The sequence below is a fragment of the Pseudophryne corroboree genome, chromosome 11, assembly GCF_028390025.1.
Source record: "Pseudophryne corroboree isolate aPseCor3 chromosome 11, aPseCor3.hap2, whole genome shotgun sequence".
In the NCBI taxonomy this organism is placed as follows: Eukaryota; Metazoa; Chordata; class Amphibia; order Anura; family Myobatrachidae; genus Pseudophryne; species Pseudophryne corroboree.
In genome coordinates this window covers 219,956,962-219,976,905 of record NC_086454.1, presented here as the reverse complement: position 1 = coordinate 219,976,905, position 19,944 = coordinate 219,956,962, and the positions used below count along the sequence as shown (strand labels likewise).

Sequence of the window (19,944 nt, the reverse complement as noted above, 5' to 3'; positions counted from 1 at the left end):
TAGACTTTGCCAAAGCGTTCGATACTGTACCACACATGAGACTTATATACAAGCTACAAGAATCAGGGCTAGGAAGCACAATATGCACTTGGGTCAAAAACTGGTTAGATAATAGGAAGCAGCGCGTTGTGGTTAATGGATCTTTTTCAACTTGGACTGAAGTGCTAAGTGGTGTGCCGCAAGGCTCAGTATTAGGACCGCTATTGTTCAATATTTTCATTAACGACCTAACAGAAGGTCTAGAGAGCATGGTGTCAATTTTTGCAGATGATACCAAATTGTGTAAGGCTATAAATACAGAGGAGGATGCCGAGTCTCTTCAGAACGACTTAGTTAAATTAGAAGCATGGGCAGCCAAATGGAGAATGCGCTTCAACACAGACAAGTGTAAGGTAATGCACTGTGGTAACAAGAACAAAAATTACACCTACCTACTAAATGGGGTAAAATTAGGGGATTCTGTACTGGAAAAGGACTTAGGTGTCCTCATAGATAGCAAGCTAAGCAGTAGTACCCAAAGTAGGACTGCAGCAAAGAAGGCTAATAAGATATTAGCATGCATAAAACGGGGTATTGATGCTAGGGACGAGAGTATTATACTCCCGTTATATAAATCACTAGTGAGGCCACACCTTGAATACTGTGTACAGTTCTGGGCACCGTACTACAAAAAGGATATCCTGGAGCTTGAAAAGGTACAGAGGAGGGCGACCAAACTAATTAAGGGCATGGAGACGATGGAATACAAGGAAAGGCTTGAAAGACTAGGCATGTTTACATTGGAAAAGCGGAGACTAAGAGGGGATATGATCAACATCTACAAATATATAAGGGGACAATACACAGAGCTTGCGCGGGACCTGTTTTTGGTTAGATCAACACAGAGGACTCGTGGACACTCGCTCAGGTTAGAGGAGAGGAGATTCCGCACAATACGGCGTAAAGGCTTTTTCACGGTAAGGACAATACGTGTTTGGAATTCCCTGCCCGAGGGAGTTGTAATGGCGGAATCTGTCAACACCTTTAAAAATGGGTTAGATAAATTCCTATTGGATAAGGATATCCAGGGGTATGGTGCATAGTCATGCATTATAGTTACTATAAATAGGGATAAAATGCAATGGCTGACAGCAGCATCAGTCAGAAATTTCAGTCAAATCATCATGCATAGGACACCACAAATAGGTTGAACTCGATGGACAATTGTCTTTTTTCAACCTCAGATACTATGTTACTATGTTACTATGTTACTATGTCAGTTGTGTGGTGAGGGACAAGATTTGCTTCTGTTTGGCCACATATTTTATGACTGGCAGCCACCAGCACTGGTTTTGCCTATTATATTGACCATGAATAATTTGAATTGGTCCTGGACCACCAACCCAGGGCACCCCTGCAAGTGTCCCGAGGCACCCCAGGGAGCCACGGCACACAGTTTGGGAACCTCTGACTTAGATGGTTTCTTACCTTTTGGTAAATTGGGTTGAATAGGGTTATCCCTGCTTAGTGAATCTATGCCAAAATACTTACACCAACAATGAAGCAAAACTGTTGCAGGGCATGCTGGTATGTGTAGTTAAACAACATCTGGAGGTCTGAAGGTTCCCCACTCCATGTCTTAAAGATGATCTAGGAACTAATGACCTCAATGAGCCATGAGGCACTACATGCCTCTGGTGCATAATTAGTTAACAAATTGATGGGGTGTATATTAGTTACTGTTTATTATATATTATGGTTTCTCTGTTTTAACCATTTTGGTAAATTTGGTTGAGTAGGGTTCTCCCTGCTTAGTGAATATACAGTGTACCAAAATGCTTACACCAACAATGAAGCAAAACTGTTGCAGGGCATGCTGGTATGTGTAGTTCAACAATAGCTGGAGGTCTGAAGGTTTCCCACCCCATGTTTTAAAATTATTTAAATGTATATTGACAAATGGAAAGAATATCCAGAGACAATCTGCGCAATCTAATCTGTGGTGCAGCTACAATTCAAATCCAATAGTGCTTTCCCTACTGCACTATAAGTGATTACAAGGTCAGAAAAGTTTGAGAGATAGATTACAAGCGCTCCACAGATAAACCAGTTCACCAATTACCTCACCACAATAATAGAAAGGGAACAATACCGTCTTTGAAAGATATATTAAATCCATAATTATCTGGTAGTGTTCCAATTTATTTCTTTGCAGGTAATCTGTAACAGGCTTGTGTCCCCTTCATAAGAGAGCGCCTCTAATTCATAGGGGGAACACAATAAAAAATATCATAGTGCAATTTATCATTAAAAGCATATCGGATTTAATAACAGGTTACACTTACAAACACAGAAGATAAAATCGCATGTTCAAAAATCCCTTAAGGCAATAGCAGCAATGGTTTGGAGAAATCCTGAAAGTCCCCTGGTGGATCTGGGTCAACTGTACCAAGCTCCGGAACAAGATAGCAGTGCAGGATTACCAAAACAGTAGCCTTCCAACGGGATGGATGAAGATAGGGAGAGCAGAACGCTTAACGCGTTTCAGACTATTATGTCCTTCATCAGAAGGACATATCTTGTTCCGGAGCTTGGTACAGTTGACCCAGATTCACCAGGTGACTTTCAGGATTTCTCCAAACCATTGCTGCTATTGCCTTAAGGGATTTTTGAACATGCAATTTTATCTTCTATGTTTGTAAGTGTAACCTGTTATTAAATCTGATATGCTTTTAATGATACTGTAAATTGCACTATGATATTTTTTATTGAATTAGAGGGGCTCTCTTATGAAGGGGACACAAGCCTGTTACAGATTACCTGCAAAGAAATAAGTTGGAACACTACCAGATAATTGTGGATTTAATATATCTTTCAAAGACAGTATTGTTCCCTTTCTATTATTGTGGTGAGGAAATTGGTGAACTGGTTTATCTGTGGAGCGCTTGTAATCTATCTCTCAAACTTTTCTGACAATGTATATTGACAGACAGGCTGTGTATACACATACATAATATAAATATATATATATATATAACTTGCCCCTGCGAATTGGGAAATTACAAGCAAAACTACATAGACATTTTGATTTTATTATGAATTAAACAGCATTTTGAAAATTCGAATTTATATTATACACCAGCGCGTAACAAATATTTTTGTATACATAGCATCAGACCTCCTGGATTTTTTTTATTGTTCTTGAACTGACTTAACTTAAGCTTTGACGTTGTAAAATCACAAATGACATGTTTAAATTAAGGTTATTTTTGGACATGTTTCCGATATATATATATATATATATATATATATAATAATAATAAAGAAAATGTACAGTAATAAGCTTTTAAACATCGAGTTTGCAAGGAAAAATCTTGCCAAAACTCTGAACTGCAGACTTTAAAACTCATAAAAAAATATTCCCAATCATGTAGAGAAGATGCAATTTAACCAAAACATTTTGCCAAAGCAGCGCAGCGGCACTAGCCACATGCGTTGAGAGTGGAGCTAAAAGCCAACGTTTCTGTTTAACCAATGTGGGGGGGGGAATAAAAAATGTAAAATAAAAAATAAATAACATTTAATTGAAACAACCATGTGCACTGCAGGGGAGGCAGATACAACATGTGCAGAAAGAGTTAGATTTGGGTGGGGTGAGTTCAATCTGCAATCTAAATTGCAGTGTAAAAATAAAGCAGCCAGTATTTAACCTGCACAGAAACAAAATAACCCACCCAAATCTAACCCTCTCTGCAAATGTTATATCTGCCCCCCCTGCAGTGCACATGGTTTTGCCCAACTGCTAAAAAAATTCCTGCTGCGATCACCTTGGAATTACCCCCATAGTTTGGTCTGATCATATTTTGAGATTGTCTTGTATTTTTGGGAGACACCTAAAGTGCCAGGTTATTAATCCTTCAAAAATGAACAGAGGGACCAAATTATTGTAATTAAAAACTTGTTACTTGATTGTTTAGACTTTGGCTTGGCCATACATTCAGTGGCATGTAAAAGTGGGAGGTGGGGATGCTTGTGAACCTGCCAGTGTAATATCATGATGGCTTTTAAACATTCCGAGTTTTGGGTAACTTTTCACTCACCCTCAGGTTGTTAGGAGACTCCACTGCTGGCTGAAGGGATTTTCTTCCCCTAGATAGAAAATGTATTTGAAGTCCCAATACAATGACTTGCATTGCTCCCCTTACCCTGACTGTTCCAATGCGTGGGAAAGCTTGCTTGTATTTTTCCTCTACGCATAAATTTTAGTGTAAAATTAAACCAGTACAGGATTAGTACAATGAATGGAAAGGGCTAACTGAAGTAGTGGGCTTAGTAGAATACATTTGTAAAGTGGCAGAAGTATTTGGTCATACAAAGAATTCTTAAAATGGGATTTACCAGCAAATCGGACTGATAGTTAACACATTGCTGGGTTTAAAGAAAACCCATAGGGTGGTATTGTTTTGTGAAGCTGATTGCATCCACAATTTTTAAAGGATTAATAATTGAAACTTTATGTGCATTATTTCACACGTTACACACCTATACTAAACATGTCTGAGGTTTACATTATCCCAATATGATATATTAATATCCAGGTCCAATATTCTTTACACACCATACTACAACTAATATTGAATGGATCATGTTGTGCAGTAACTAACATTTGCAACTTAGAAGAAGATTGATGTATTTTATACCCAGACGGGCACTGACCACAAATGAGCTGACACTACCGCTCCCCCCCTCCACCACCACCACCCCCTTCCTCCCCCTCCCCAGCTTGCCTTTATTATTGAATAGATGTTGCTATAATTTCAAACTTTATGGAGCGGCATTTGATAGGCCGGTTGTCAGAATGCCGGCGCTCAGCATACCAGTGTTGGAAACCTGACTGCCAGCAGCGGGGAGAGCTCAAAAGAGCCCCTTGCGGACTCGCTGCGCTCGCCATGCCACGGGCGCGGTGCGGTGCATTGCATACCACACTATTTTTTCTCCATCCAGGGGTGTCGTGGACACCCAAAGAGGGAGAATAGATGTCAGTATGCTGGATGTCGGGATCCCAAGTGTTGGTATAATGTAGTACACCCACTTTATGCCGTGTTTGTACATCTTAGTGTTTGTGTCCCATAGCGATAAAACATGTGATGATACGGGCAGGAAACCATATTATGCCCAGGGTTGGGGGTGGGTAAGGAGGGGTACTGGCTTCAGGCTGTGTGCTGGTGCTAATAATAATAATAATAATAATAATAATAATATTCCGTATTACTCATTGATAAGAGCATCACTATGCTTTTGTCAGGAAGGATAAACTGTTTCGTGCCCCTGTGAGGTTGGTGTACCCAGCCTCCTCTAGGCTGGAGAATAAGGCGGCTGGTAGAACACACTCATTATCGATTGTCTCTATGCAGAGGAAGGGCACAGTCTTGGTAGCTTTTGATAAACAGTTCCAGCATTCAGCAGGCTTAGGTATTAGTCATACGTCTTAGACTTCCCCTATTTACTTTCAAAACACTTAATAATATTAATAAAAGATTAGCTGTAAAATGAAATATTTGTTTTCTACACAGGGCTGTGGTATAGTATATGCAGCTCCCACACACTACTGTGGTTTATCCTTCTGGGATCTTCCATGTTGATAGACCCATTTGAATTTGCTACCAGTATTAGTATTGGAAACCATGAAAAAAATAACAAATGTCACAGGTAAGGGCTTACCTATAAATCTGGCATTGGAAATTTAGTTCATAGGGGTTGTATTCTAATCCTATCTTTTCAGATTTCATATGGCATTGGTGGTTTATCTGAATGGGTATACAATGAGAAACTAGTTCTTGTTATACAAGGCAGTGGGACTGTTTAACTATATAATCCATCCCTGGTAAGGTTGTTAAACGTATAAAGCTAAATAGATCGCTTTTTACCACTATTATAAAACACAAGCCAAGTTAACCTATAAACTCCTGTGAATTATATCTGCATGTTATCCATTGTAATTGTTGATGTCTGGTAGATATACAGTAACATGCGCCACTGTTGTTATGGGTGTTAGAAGTCACTTTGGTTCTCCATTCTGCCATTCTCCATTCTCCATTCTGGTTTGTAGGGATGCTGGTGGGATCCGGAAGGTAAATACGCAAAGCTATTTTAAAAAAATCTGTGAATTTCTATTTGGCGCCAAATGCACACACAACACAAGCATACACCTGTACTTTGTATACCTGCTCGCGTTGCTGCCATAAGTAGTGATTATTAGATTCATTTTGACCTGTGCTGAGAAATTTGTTGCTATTTAGTTAAAACATAGACTAAATATTAAGGAAGTAAAACGCAAAACACAAATACAGTCTGGCCTAGTTAAACAGGTTTATACAGAAAGATACTGTGTTGTGTTAAGTAAACGATTATAGGTAATATCGCTTACATTTATAGAAGTGTGGGATTTGTGCTACTGCGGATGTATGGTCTTTGTACACGTGTCTCGGACAAAGTACGGGACTGCGTACGCAACGTAAAGACATACTCACGTCGCGTGTTTACGCAACGTGCGTAAGGGTACGCCCGCTAAGTACAAATTACACAATAGCATTGTTTAGTTTAGGGGCGGGATGGTAGCCACGCGATAATAGCACAAATTGCTCAGTGTCCAAGATTTAGTTTAAATAAAACCTTTTTTTACTGTATTACCTCTGGTACTAAGGCTGTTTATCTGAATGAAAGTTAATTTTCTGTACAGAGAAACCAAAGTGTATTTGAGTGAACGAACGTGAGTGTGCAAACATAATAAAGGTTTTGTGGACCCAGGGAATTCGGGATCCCGTAGAAGTGGTACACCGAGTGAGTGGAGGCTCGGTGGCGTGAGGCAGCTGACTCATGTTAATATAAATTGAAGTACAAAGGAGCAAGGTACCAGATACCGCAGACCAGAAGGTCAGCGAAGTTTAGAGTACCGCAGACCAAAGGTCAGCGAGGTTTTAGAGTACCGCAGCAAAATATGGGGCCAGTTGCTCAAGTAAGGGACGGTCAACCAGGGTTCAGGTTGATGTTCCGCGGCCCAGGGGGTCGGCGAGGACAATAATGTGTGAGAAGCATGGATCACACACTGAAGTTTCTTGCAATGAATGGGAACGTATGACTGCGGAAGATAGGGAACCATTCCCTAAGGTAGGCAGTTTTGAACCAGAGGTATTGCAGAATTTAAGGGTCAGGATATGCCTGATAAAATCCCAAAAGAAAAGGGTCAGACACACAAACTGTTTAAATTTATAGCAACAAGAAGGCGATATGCAAGGGAAATTAACATATGCAGGTTCCAAACCTAGCGGGAATGAGAACACAAACACACCATTGTCGACACAGGTCGAAGGGGAGCAGAAGGCTACAGTCAATGATACATCCGTAAATGATAGTAATATGAAAGAGTAATGTATTAACCCTAACTTTTGCTAAATGTATCCTGTTTGAAGTCTCTCCAAGGTTTTAGGTCACAGGGAGATGAAGGATTCAGACAAATCGCAGCTCTCCTCCAAGCAGTCACTTTGCAGAACACTCAGGTAGGGCCTGTCCAACCAGGTAGCGCAGTAATAATATTCCCTAATGAAAGAACTGGTGAGGTAACAGCTACCGGTACGTATGAGACAGTTCATAGCACAGAAACAACAACACCACACAGTAAACAGATTAGGAACGGAACAGTAGGATTACTCCCTGTCTTGGAAATAGTAACTCCCAATGGGGGAACCAATAGTCAGGAAGTAGTCCTTACCAGGAATAATGTAATGTATTGCCCGTGGCCCAGAGATGAGCTGCGATCAATCATTTCAGAATTCCCTGACCCTCAGAAGCATTTAGCCAGATGTCAGAAATTTATCAGAGATCTGGGTAATGTGTATGAACCGACAAACCAACATTGGCTGACATTTTTTAAAGCATGCCTACCCCCTAATATTGACACCCAAAAATGTATCACTGATTGTAGATTAGAGTTGGACAGTCCTATGACTGACAGAAACAATCAGGAAAATATAGAATGAATTAACAGACAACTAGAGTTGTATTTCCCCACAACTGATAAGTGGAGGAAAATTTTCTCCATAAAGCAGAGGGGAAATGAAATGGCATCTGAATATTTCCATCGGGCCCTGCACATAATGGATAGATACATAGGGGTATCGGATGCAGGGAACGATGAAAATTACAGAGAGGTGGCTGTCTCTGCGCTGATGGACGGACTCGATAAGACAGTGAGGGACAGAGTACAAACCGCTTTGCCTGGTTGGAGAGGGGTCACAGTAGCTTGCCTTAGAGAGTGCGCAATTGAACACCATAGGAATATTGCTAGGTGTAGAAAACTGCAAGAGGAGAGGCTGAGGATTGAAAGTATGCAGGCTCTTACACCAAAGTCTCATCAGCCCAACCCCCAAAATCCTAGTAGTAACAAAAGATCGAGAATATGTTACATTTGTAAAAATGAAGGACATGTTGCTAGAGATTGTAAGAGTAGTAGAGCACATAGCCAATATAGACCCCTAGACAGAATAAATAAGCCACGTTATTAAACACATAGACAGGATCAAGGGACATATAGTAAGGAATCACGATACAGTATAGAAAAACACAGATTCAGTTAATGGGAAGAACAGAATAAATGCAACTTTACCCTTTTGACAGAATTTACGGAGATTAGGAGGAGGCTTCTAAACTTCTGCTTCTCTCTCTCTAGCAGAAGTGACCTCTAAGTAATTTAACAGGAGTTTTGTTAGAGATGGTATACATATAGAGTGCTCCCACCCAGGAAGCACAAAATATGTTAAAATACCCAAGAAGACTAATATTGCATTTCACTGTTTTAGAAGCATGTCCATCACAGGTAGAGGAAATTATCTCAAAGATACCGGGTTCCCTATGAACTTAGAATGGACAAGACACTGGATTGATGGCTGGGATAGTCCCAGTTGAGATATAACACACATAGAATTTTTTTTAAGGGAACAGCCTGATTAGGGAATCATTCCCCGTAGTGCCCAATCCAGATGTCAAACTTTGTAAAATCTTCTTTGTTACTAAACTCTGTGATTTGTCTTCAAAGTTTCCTCTTCATCTCTGACGTTCACCGACAGAATTACAGCTCAAACGTCACATGTCTACTCGGTCTTTTCAGAGGTCTGCCCAAACCCAGTATATCTCACCAGCATCACTGTGCCTGGCCATGCACAAAGGGTGGAGAGTGGAAATACTGGTGAAAGGAGACTGTGCATAGATACCGATTGACATGATGGTGTGACAGCCTGATGGTGAACGCAAATCTGACAAATTTTCTTTTTATTATTTCCTCTCTCTTTTTCACTTTCCACGGATGGTTTACTTCACACAACTGATAATACACAACAGTTAAACACATTGTAATGTAAGATTTATGTTCCCTTTAGAAAGGTCGCTGACTCGGAGAAGAACATCGTATCACTGGAGTGTCTGTTCCGGGAAGGTTGGGAGGCAGTACTGTTGAGACGGCACCTGAGCGCGGAGAACAACAAGACCAGAGGCGGTTGTCGCACCAGTTTTCTTTTTCCCTTTTATTATTTTCTCCATCTACCATTACCCTCCTTTCCTCCCCCTTCTTGTTCCCTTTCTCTCCCCTTAACAAGATGGACTTACCCCAAGAGACTGCGTTCCGGGTTTTCCTGTTAACCCTGTTGTTGACCAGAGCAGTCTGTTTCGGTGAGAGTACCAGAGAGGTCGAGAAAGGATCTGGAATGGGTTCTGATGGCATGGACGGATTTGTAGAATTCCAAGAGCAACACATCACTCGAGCAAAGGCGAGTATCAGAAAACGATCTGGTAGTCAGGGAACTAGGAGGCACTGTGAAGGGTTATTGGCTTAGGAAAATTGCATTTGTAAGAATTGTGAGAACATAGTTGAGGATGGGTGCATCCAGAGATGTCAGTCCAGCCTTAATATCAACATGGACCGTCATCCATTGAGTGATTACCACTCACTAGTGGGTAAGGTCTTAAACCAGACAGAATGCTGGGTGTGCTCACAAGTACCTCAAGGTCAGAGCAAGTCAGGATTGGTACCGTACCCTTTAGCAATAGATGAGGTACTCGAATTACGGGGTGGGAGACCGGTGGACAAGAAATTTAATATTTCTAGGCTCCCTAGTTTGAAGCTCCACCAGTATCATGTAAATAGATCCTTAGTGTGTTTCAACATTTCCAATTCCCGAAAACCAGGAAATTGAGAGGTGACATGGAATAACCAAACCATGGCCTTTTCGCATAGAGCTGATAAGATACCCGTAGACTCTGAACTTATACGCCAAATAGCCAACAGTGGAAGGTATTTCCGGTATAGGTATACTCTAGGAAGCAAGACCATGCGGGTTTGAGAAGTATCACCAGGGTACTGTGCGCATATCATCCAGCCTGATACTTGTACTGAACAGATGAGAGAACTAGGGATTGGGTTTTTCACTTGGAAAGTTTGCAATATGGTAATGTCATATTCTGTCCCATATGTTCTCCCCGATGATGCCTATTTCATATGTGGGAGGAAGGCGTATAAGTGGCTTGCCCCAAACTCAGAGGGATTGTGTTATGTTGGAAGAGTGTTGCCAGAGGTCATGACCATAACCCATGATAAGATGAAAGACGTTCACCGCATCGCTCAGGCTCCTTACACTCATACTCACTATGAACACATTGTTAAGAGACACCTCATAGATAGGACAGAGCACGTAGCCTCTGATTTGATCCACGAATCCACCGGGATTCAATTCCTACTCGCATTAGACATCACCCGTACCGCCAGAGGAATTATAAACTATAGGTATATCCAGGCGCTAGCGAACCTGATAGATAATATCACTGAGATGTATGACGACACCTTCAGGTATACGGGTAGGGAGTTGCAAGCTTACAAAACGGAACTGATCCAGCACAGGATGGTCCTCAATTATATCGCAGCCATAACGGGTGGGTACTGTGTCACTTTGGCAACTCAATATGGTGTGAAGTGCTGCACGTATATTACAAACAGCACTGATGACCCAACCGAGATCATCGATCAAAAGATGGACGATATCTTGCAGTTGAAGTGGGAGTTCCGAAGGAGACACAACCTTACCCTGAATGCTGTGAAGTAATGAACTGACTGGCTGGGTCTCATGGTTGAACCCACGCAATTGGTTCTCAGGTTTAGGAGAATGGGCTCAAAATGTTATTATGAGTGTAGGAAAGTTTCTTCTTTGTATCCTGGGAGTCGTCATAATTATTGGCTTGATATTTAGGTGTGTTCGAATTCTAACGCGGCGCAAGCACGGCACAAAATTGATGAGTTTAAGGAGCGGGGGCATTGTTACAGCAGCAGATTTAATTTACGGCCCATCCATAGAGACAATGTTGTGATAAGACATGATTGCAAATGAATTATTTCCCCCTCAGCAAAAATACACCCATCCGGAAAAGACTTCGATCAACACCCAAGAATGATTATGAAAATGTTATGTGAATGTATTTTAGATATGTGTCTTATCTTCATCTCTACAACCTTCAGTTAATGACACACATAGTCGACAGGTGATATCCACATATATTAGCACTCACATATGTTCCCCCTCCATGTATCATCAACTAAATGTGCACCCCATTTGTTGGAACAAGAAGCCGAAAAGAGCTCGGTAGTGTTTGTTGGCCCACTTACAGACCCTTAATACGGGATGAGAAGGATTTAATGTATACTTCGCAATACCTCGAAGCATATTTAGAACATATACGGCATGATGATACATGCCCCTCAGACATGGATTCATACTTACATTCTTTTTACTATCCCACTAGGTCATACATTTCCTACCTTCTCCTCTCTCCCGACTATCCAAACTTTTGTAGATATTGTATATTTTTCTGTTTAGTGATTAGATAGTGGCAGTTATTGTTGACTGCCAAAGGTTGGACTGTCAAAGTCGAAAAATATTGCAGTACACACATCACGTACAAACGACACACACATGCCCACTGCGCGTGCACTTGTTCCGCCATGCGTGCACATATCCGCAAATTGCGTATGGTCGCACCCGCGGTCCGGCGCATTAGAGAGTGGTACGAGTAATTACAGTGGAATTTGTACTCTCATGGAAAAGCCACAAATATATATCATAGATCTAATATATATATTGTAAAAATCCCACACTGTCTGATCTTTCTTCTAAATAGCATGAAGGTCAGTCACACATAAATTAAAACTCCCAGAGACTAAAATACAATGGCCATATTTACACTAAGCTTTGAAATTCTATGAAGGCAAACACCTTTGTTTACTAGGAGAGCCGAGTTTCTATTTTAAACAATGAGTACTGGATTGTCATTGTCTCACCTGAAGGCAAAAACAAACGAAGAGACAATACCCAGGAACTGAAGCTGTTTAAGAAAATCAATTAACAATAGCTAACCAAAACACAAGACCAGACAGTTAGAAATATAAGATATTAACATTCATAGTCTAAAACTCATGGAGATGTGGGTGTTTTTATATATATATATATATATATATATATGTATATATATAATTCCTAACAAATTGTAATAGCAGGAGTATGTGTGTGTGTGTGTGTGTGTGTATATATATATATATATATATATATATATATATATATATGAGTATATAGATATATGTGGATATATGTATATCTTGAGGATTGAAATAGATAATCATATCATGTGTGGGATCATATTGTTCAGAGTCACGTAAACATTAATCTGGTGGGAATAAGAACATTATTATATATTACCTCATTAAGTTATTAATAATACCAGATTTATGTATGTTTAATGTGATGGGTTTAACTGGTCATGGGGCGGGAACTCAGATGTAAACAACAGAAACCACATCTCAAGTCCTAGCCATCGCCCACTTCTTGAACTGACCAATGGTCCCCGGTGCACAGGATATGTCCCACCCCCAAACTAATGGAAGAAGAGCACACAGTGTCTATTGTATTATGTTTTGATCTACTGAATAAAGAGCGAGCTGCAGGCCAGGTCACTATCACAGACTCTGAACGCTATCTACCTGATGAGTGGAGGACTGGTCCAGGTTGCGCAAGTGAATATTCTCACGTATGTACATTGACTGTAGCCATTATTCTGTTGTAGATTTATCTTGTTAGCCTTGTAGTGTATAATTTGTATTGTTATCCCCTTTCAAATAATCCACTGTGGCGTTAGAACCCAGCGGTTAACTACAAATCGGTGTTGTGTCCTCATTTCCCTGCTAAGGTTTAAAGCGTATTACATTACCTAACTGTATAAGGTTTAAAAGTGTATTGATAAGGTGTGTACGCGCTGCGGGTACTTTGTACCGTCAGCGCTGCATAAGATTTTAAGGTGTAACATCATTGCAGTGCTTTGCTGCATAAGGTTTAAAGTGTAATCATATCATTGCATTGTATTACTAATAAGGTTTAAAGTATATCAATTGAGTGTGTACGCGCTGTGTGTACTCTGTACCCCCAGCGCAGCGTTTGTACGCAAAGTACGTACACGGTGCAGGACTCTGTACGCAAATAGCATACGAAGTACGTAGCGTGAGTATTAAGTCTAGCGGCCGCAGTGGCTCCATGGTAAAGGTGTGATTTAAGGTATAGCTTTGTGTTTTAAGGTAATATCGACATTATCAGTGGTTAATCCGGGGGTAACATGAGTTATAGTAGCTAACTAGTCATAAAACATTATTTAGCAAGTATGTAGAATCATCACAACTTAAAATAGGTTGAACACGATGGGCAATTTGCCTCTATTCAACCTCAAATACTATGCTACTTTGTAAGACATTTGGTAAAATTTGGTAGTAATAATCATGTCATACTGGACATTTACCTTTAATCTATCACATGTACACTATTGAGAACCTATGTTCATAATTGTATACTTCAAATTATAAACATGTTTTGTTTTCCCTAGTTCTGGTCTGCATATGTTCTGTGCAATGCTCAAGACAAAGATGCCATAAGGCTGGCCTTAGAGCAGATCGATGTCATCAAAAGAATGTGCAGCAAATATAAGGAACTGGAATTGGTAACATCAGCAAAAGGTTAGATGTAAATTACATAATACTGTATATAAAAATATTGCGTGCTTAAATTTTTGCTTGCACCCGCCAAAGGTGCAAGCAAAAAAGTAATTTGCTCTGGTAATGCGTGGGATACAATTCACACTTTGAAGCATTTATTATTACCATTTACTGTAGCAGTACCATATACTTTGAAGCAGTAATTTTACCATATACAGTACTGTATGTGTTTTTAACCTAAGCTTATTCCATATTATGATAAAGCTTTGCTACATTCATAGACATTGTTTTTAACATATAACAGTGAAATATAAATAAAAAAAAATATATATATATATATATATATATATATATATATATATATATATATTTACAAACACAGTGGGGCAAAAAAGTATTTGGACAGCCACCGATTGTACAAGTTGACCCACTTAAAAAGATGAGAGAGGTCTGTAATTTCCATCATAGGTACACTTCAACTGCGAGAGACAGAATCTGAAGGAAAAAAAACCTGGAAATCACATTGTATGATTTTTAAACAATTTTCTTGTGGAAAATAAATATTTGGACATCTACCAAGCAGCAAGATTTCTGGCTCTCTCAGACCTGTTATTTCTTCTTTAAGAAGCTCTTCTATCCTCCACTCGTTACCTGTATTAATGGCACCTGTTTGAACTGGTTATCTGTATAAAAGACACCTGTCCACACCCTGAAACAGTCAGACTGCTAACTCTCCACCATGGCCAAGAGCAGAGAGCTGTCTAAGGACACCAGGGACAAAACTGTAGAGCTGCACAAGGCTGGGATGAGCTACTCGACAATAGGCAAGCAGCTTGGTGAGAAGAGATCAACTGTTGGCGCAATTATTAAAAAATGGAAGAAATACAAGATCACTGACAATCTCCCTCGACCTGGGGCTCCATGCAAGATCTCACCTCGTGGGGTATCAATGATCTTGAGAACGGTGAGGAATCAGCACAGAATTACACAGGGGGACCTGGTCAATGACCTCAAGAGAGCTGGGACCACAGTCACAAAGGTTACCATTAGTAACACACTACGTCGTCATGGATTGAAATCCTGCAGCACCGGGGAAGATCCCCCTGCTTAAACCAGCACATGTCCAGGCCCGTCTAAAGTTTGCCAGTGACCATCTGGATGATCCATATGAGGATTGGGAGAATGTAATGTGGTCAGATGAGAGCAAAATCTAACTTTTTGGTATAAACTCCACTCGCCATGTTTGGAGGGAGAATGATGACTGGCATCCTGTTAGGCGCGTCGGCTCGCACCAGCGCCCGACCGTTGCTAAGCAACGGTCCCAGCGCATCACGTCTGCCGTGCCTTCTCCTGCTCGGCGCCTAGCAGCGCCAGGACGCTGAGCGTACTGAGCCGCCGGGTCCTTGTCAACGGGGACGCCACAGTTGACTGCGTTCCCCGTTGCCATATAACTAATCGCACCTGTCAGTTTGGAGTCGTGCAGCAGGTTAGCTGCACAACATAATTAATTAGGGTCTCTGCTGTGATTGGAGGAATTCCTTGTTATATTCTCCCTCACTACCTGACACAGACGCCGGTGATAGCTTCTGTCTAGCTGCTTCCTGCCTTGAAGCGTTCCTGTCCAGGAGTCCTGTGGCTTTGCCTGTTCCTGATCCAGTAGCCTGTTTCTTGGTGTCCACTGGTTTGTCGTTGGAATTCTGCCTGTCCTCCGCTCTTGAGAGCCTGTGTCTGCTACTTTGGGGGCTCCTGTCCTTTTGCAAGTATTCGTACCGGTTTCGTGAGTAGCGGCTTTGCCGCGTTCCTCAGCCTAGGCTGTAGCTACCTGTCGTATTTGCTTTACATTTTCTGCAGAGGGTTCTGTGTATGCTGTCCTCGCCAGTACACAACGGTGTTGTGTTGGCGTGGGAACAGCACTGCCTTTGTTGTAGTTTTTGTCTTGGCGGCTGCGCCGCACATACTTTATTTTAGTTCTGTAGCACACCTAACTAGGTACTTCCTTCTTTAGTAATACGTTCCCCTTGTTATCGCCCCATCTCGGTCTATGCCTTTTCTCCAACTAAGACCGGAGGGCATTGGAGTTGGGCAGACATAATCCGCCCTTCAAACGCAGCTGCCGTGGGCCCAAGAAACCATAGCCACACAGGCATAGGCTGACAACGAGGGTGAGACAATGGAGTTAGGGCTCCTTGGGGGTGCTGTCAAGCTCCGTTTATACTGCAGCTTGCATTCCAGTGCTTGGGGCTTGTCCACCCTGGGTATCAAATACTGCGAACGTAACACATCCCAAGAACACCATACCCACTGTGAAGCATGGGGTTGGAAACATCATGCTTTGGGACTGCTTTTCTGCAAAGGAGAGAGGACAACTGATCCGTATTAAGGAGAGGATGAATGGGGCCATGTATCGTGAGATTTTGGGCAAAAACCTCCTTCCCTCAGTATGAGAATTGAAGATGGAACGTGGCTGGGTCTTCCAGCATGACAATGATCCCAAACACACCACCCAGGCAACTAAGTAGTGGCTCCGTAAGAAGCATTTCAAGGTCCTGGAGTGGCCTAGCCAGTCTCCAGACCTCAACCCAATAGAAAATCTGTGGAGGGAGTTGAAAGTCCGTATTGCCAGGCGACAGCCCCAAAACATGACAGATCTAGAGAAGATCTGCATGGAAGAGTGGGCCAAAATACCTGCTACAGTGTGTGCAAACCTGGTCAAGAACTACAGGAAACATTTGACCTTTGTAATTGCCAACCGAGGTTATAATACAAAGTATTGAGTTAAACTTTTTGATTGTCCAAATATTTATTTTCTGCAAGAATATACAAATAAATTGTTTAAAAATCATACAAGGTGATTTCCTGTTTCTTTCCCCTTCAGATTCTGTCTCTCACAGTTGAAGTGTACCTATAATGGAAATTACAGACCTCTCTCATCTTTTTAAGTGGGTCAACTTGCACAATCGGTGGCTGTCCAAATACTTTTTTGCCCCACTATATATACAGGTTGAGTATCCCATATCCAAATATTCCTAAATATGGAATATTCCGAAATACAGACTTTTTTGAGTGAGAGTGAGATAGTGAAACCTTTGTTTTTTGATGGCTCAATGTACACAAACTTTGTTTAATACACAAAGTTATTAAAAATATTGTATTAAATGACCTTCAAGCTGTGTGTATAAGGTGTAGATGAAACATAATTGAATTGTGTGAATGTAGATACACTTTGTTTAATGCACAAAGTTATAAAAAATATTGGCTAAAATGACCTTCAGCCTGTGTGTATAAGGTGTATATGTAACATAAATGAATTCTGTGCTTAGACTTGGGTCACATCACCATGATATCTCATTATGGTATGCAATTATTCCAAAATACGGAACAATCCAATATCCAAAATACCTCTGGTCCCATGCATTTTGGATAAGGGATACTCAACCTGTATATGTATTCTTGTTCTTCCTTTATGATGTCACCTCTGATTATATACTGAAGAATAAGAGGAGACTGTAGAGATTCACCTACTATTGTCCTCGACATCTTAAATGGAAATACACTAAGTGTGGAGCGACTTATTACTCCTTTTACAAATGATTCATGGACTTTGAACTTATTTTTCTGTATATATAATAAATTTTATGATGTAACATGTTGCCACCATGTTTTGACTCTTAAAGGTGTGAATCATAAGTGCCTTTTGTAACACAGGGTGTTGACTCAACCCTCAGGCGCCAGCTCACCTTTTGTTGTATGTATATATATATATATATATATATGATGAAAGTAAAGTGCGGCACTCAGGTGTAGGAGGAATAATGCTACCACAGCAGTAACGCCTTCAACGTTTCAATTTTAGAAATGAAAATTGTCATCAGGAAGTATACAAAAATGTAAAAATCTTACCTTATATCCCCCACCATTGTGCAATGTGCAACGCGTATCCAGCGGGACTCGTCTGGCAAGAGAGGTGCAAAGTGATGACGTCATTGCGTATTGCGCTGTGCATGTCATCTGTGACCCATCACCATAGTAACCCGGTATCTCACTCCTGGATAGAGTATGATAGAATGCAGTCAAATGTGTGTGCTGTATGCTGCTGACATCTAGTCTTACAAGATAAATAGAGACAATTACAGATACCACATAGTTGTAACGTAACTGTAGTGTTACAGGCAACATGTTTCAGCAATTTTCCATTTGTATTCCTTTGGCTCTCTTTATTGTTTCTTTTTGCTTTTTTTGCTTCTTCTCTCTTCTTTTCTCTCTGGACCTGACTTCTGTTGTTCTATTTTATGTTTTTCCAGCTATTAGTAAGCATTTTTTACACATGTTACAACATTGGGACTAATCCTCTTCAATATACATACTGGGTAGCACACGCACATTGCACAATGGTGGGGGATATAAGGTAAGATTTTTACATTATTGTATATTTCTTGATGACAATTTTCATAGTAAAATTGAAACGTTGAAAGCGTTACTGCTGTGGTAGCATTATTCCTCCTACACCTGAGTGCCGTACTTTACTTTCATCATTTATACCTTGCGGATCGTGAAGTCACCAGGGACTTTAGACAATGAGGTTATTGGAGTGTCGGACCTACTGTACATTATATATATATATATATATATATCAATAAAGCATATATAGGGGGCGCTCCTAGTGCACAAAAGTTTTTTTAATTAAAATGACACTATACAGTGGACAAATAGTAAAATTACACTTGCGATAATGGGTTATTTATTCCTCTTCTATCCCCTACTCCTTTTCTCTGTTTGACCTAATTGTTTGTATTATATTACTATACTTCATATCTTTGAAGCAAATGTATAATTTTAACCTTTTAGTGATTTATGATAATCATTAATCACTAATTATATACCTTTTAATAACAAACCGCAGAGGTTGCATCTAGACATATATATCTTTAAATCATTAGAAATATTCTATATATGGAAGAATGCACGATAGTCATATAGAATGTAAATCGTAAGGATGTATTTCAACAAACAATTGCTACTCATAGAATTCACTTTTATCATTAAACAGTATTGGTCAAATACAATGCAAGTCACCATAGAATATTTTCACAAGTTCAAACTATATAAGAAAAGAATTGTATGAAAGAAGTATGAGAAAATGAGTTTTATGGTAAGAACTTACCCTTGTTAAAACTCTTTCTGCGAGGTACACTGGGCTCCACAAGTCTGGACAATGGGGAGTAGAGTAGGATCTTGACCTGAGGCACCAACAGGCTCAAAGCTTTGACTGTTCCCAGAATGCACAGCGCCGCCTCCTATATCACCCTGCCTCCCAGCACAGGAGCGCAGTTTAGTTAACCAGCCCAATGCAGTAGCAGCAAATGAGACGACAACGGTTAGTAGCCACATACACCACACTCTCACGACAAGAGAAGTGTCAGCGGCTAATGCCATATCAACCCAAAGAAGCTAAGTGCGTCAGGGTGGGCGCCTTGTGGAGCCCAGTGTACCTCGCAGAAAGAGTTTTAACAAGGGTAAGTTCTTACCATAAAACTCATTTTCTGCTGCGGGGTACACTGGGCTCCACAAGTCTGGACAATGGGGATGTCCTAAAGCAGTTCCTTATGGGAGGGGATGCACTGTAGTGGGCACAAGAACCCAGCATCCAAAGGAAGCATCCTGGGAAGCGGCAGTATCGAAGGCATAGAACCTTATGAACGTGTTCCCGGAGGACCACGTAGCCGCCTTGCACAATTGATCAAGGGTCGCACCACGTTGGGCCGCCCAAGAAGGTCCAACAGACCGAGTAGAATGGGCCGTAATATGAACAGGAGCTGACAGACCAGCCTTCACATAAGCATGCGCAATCACCACTCTAATCCACCTGGCCAGGGTCTACTTGTGAGCAGGCCAGC

General features: G+C 40.8%; 1 protein-coding gene across 5 annotated transcripts in view; it reads left to right on the top strand.

The window, feature by feature from the left end:
* Positions 1–19,944, top strand: part of LOC134969348 (dipeptidase 2-like) — a 649,658-nt gene that overhangs the window by 375,798 nt on the left and 253,916 nt on the right. For all 5 annotated transcript variants that reach the window (XM_063945260.1, XM_063945264.1, XM_063945263.1 and 2 more), the window contains one exon: positions 13,942–14,071. In XM_063945260.1, coding sequence (XP_063801330.1) covers positions 13,942–14,071 — 130 coding nt within the window. The remainder of the gene's footprint in view (positions 1–13,941; positions 14,072–19,944) is intronic.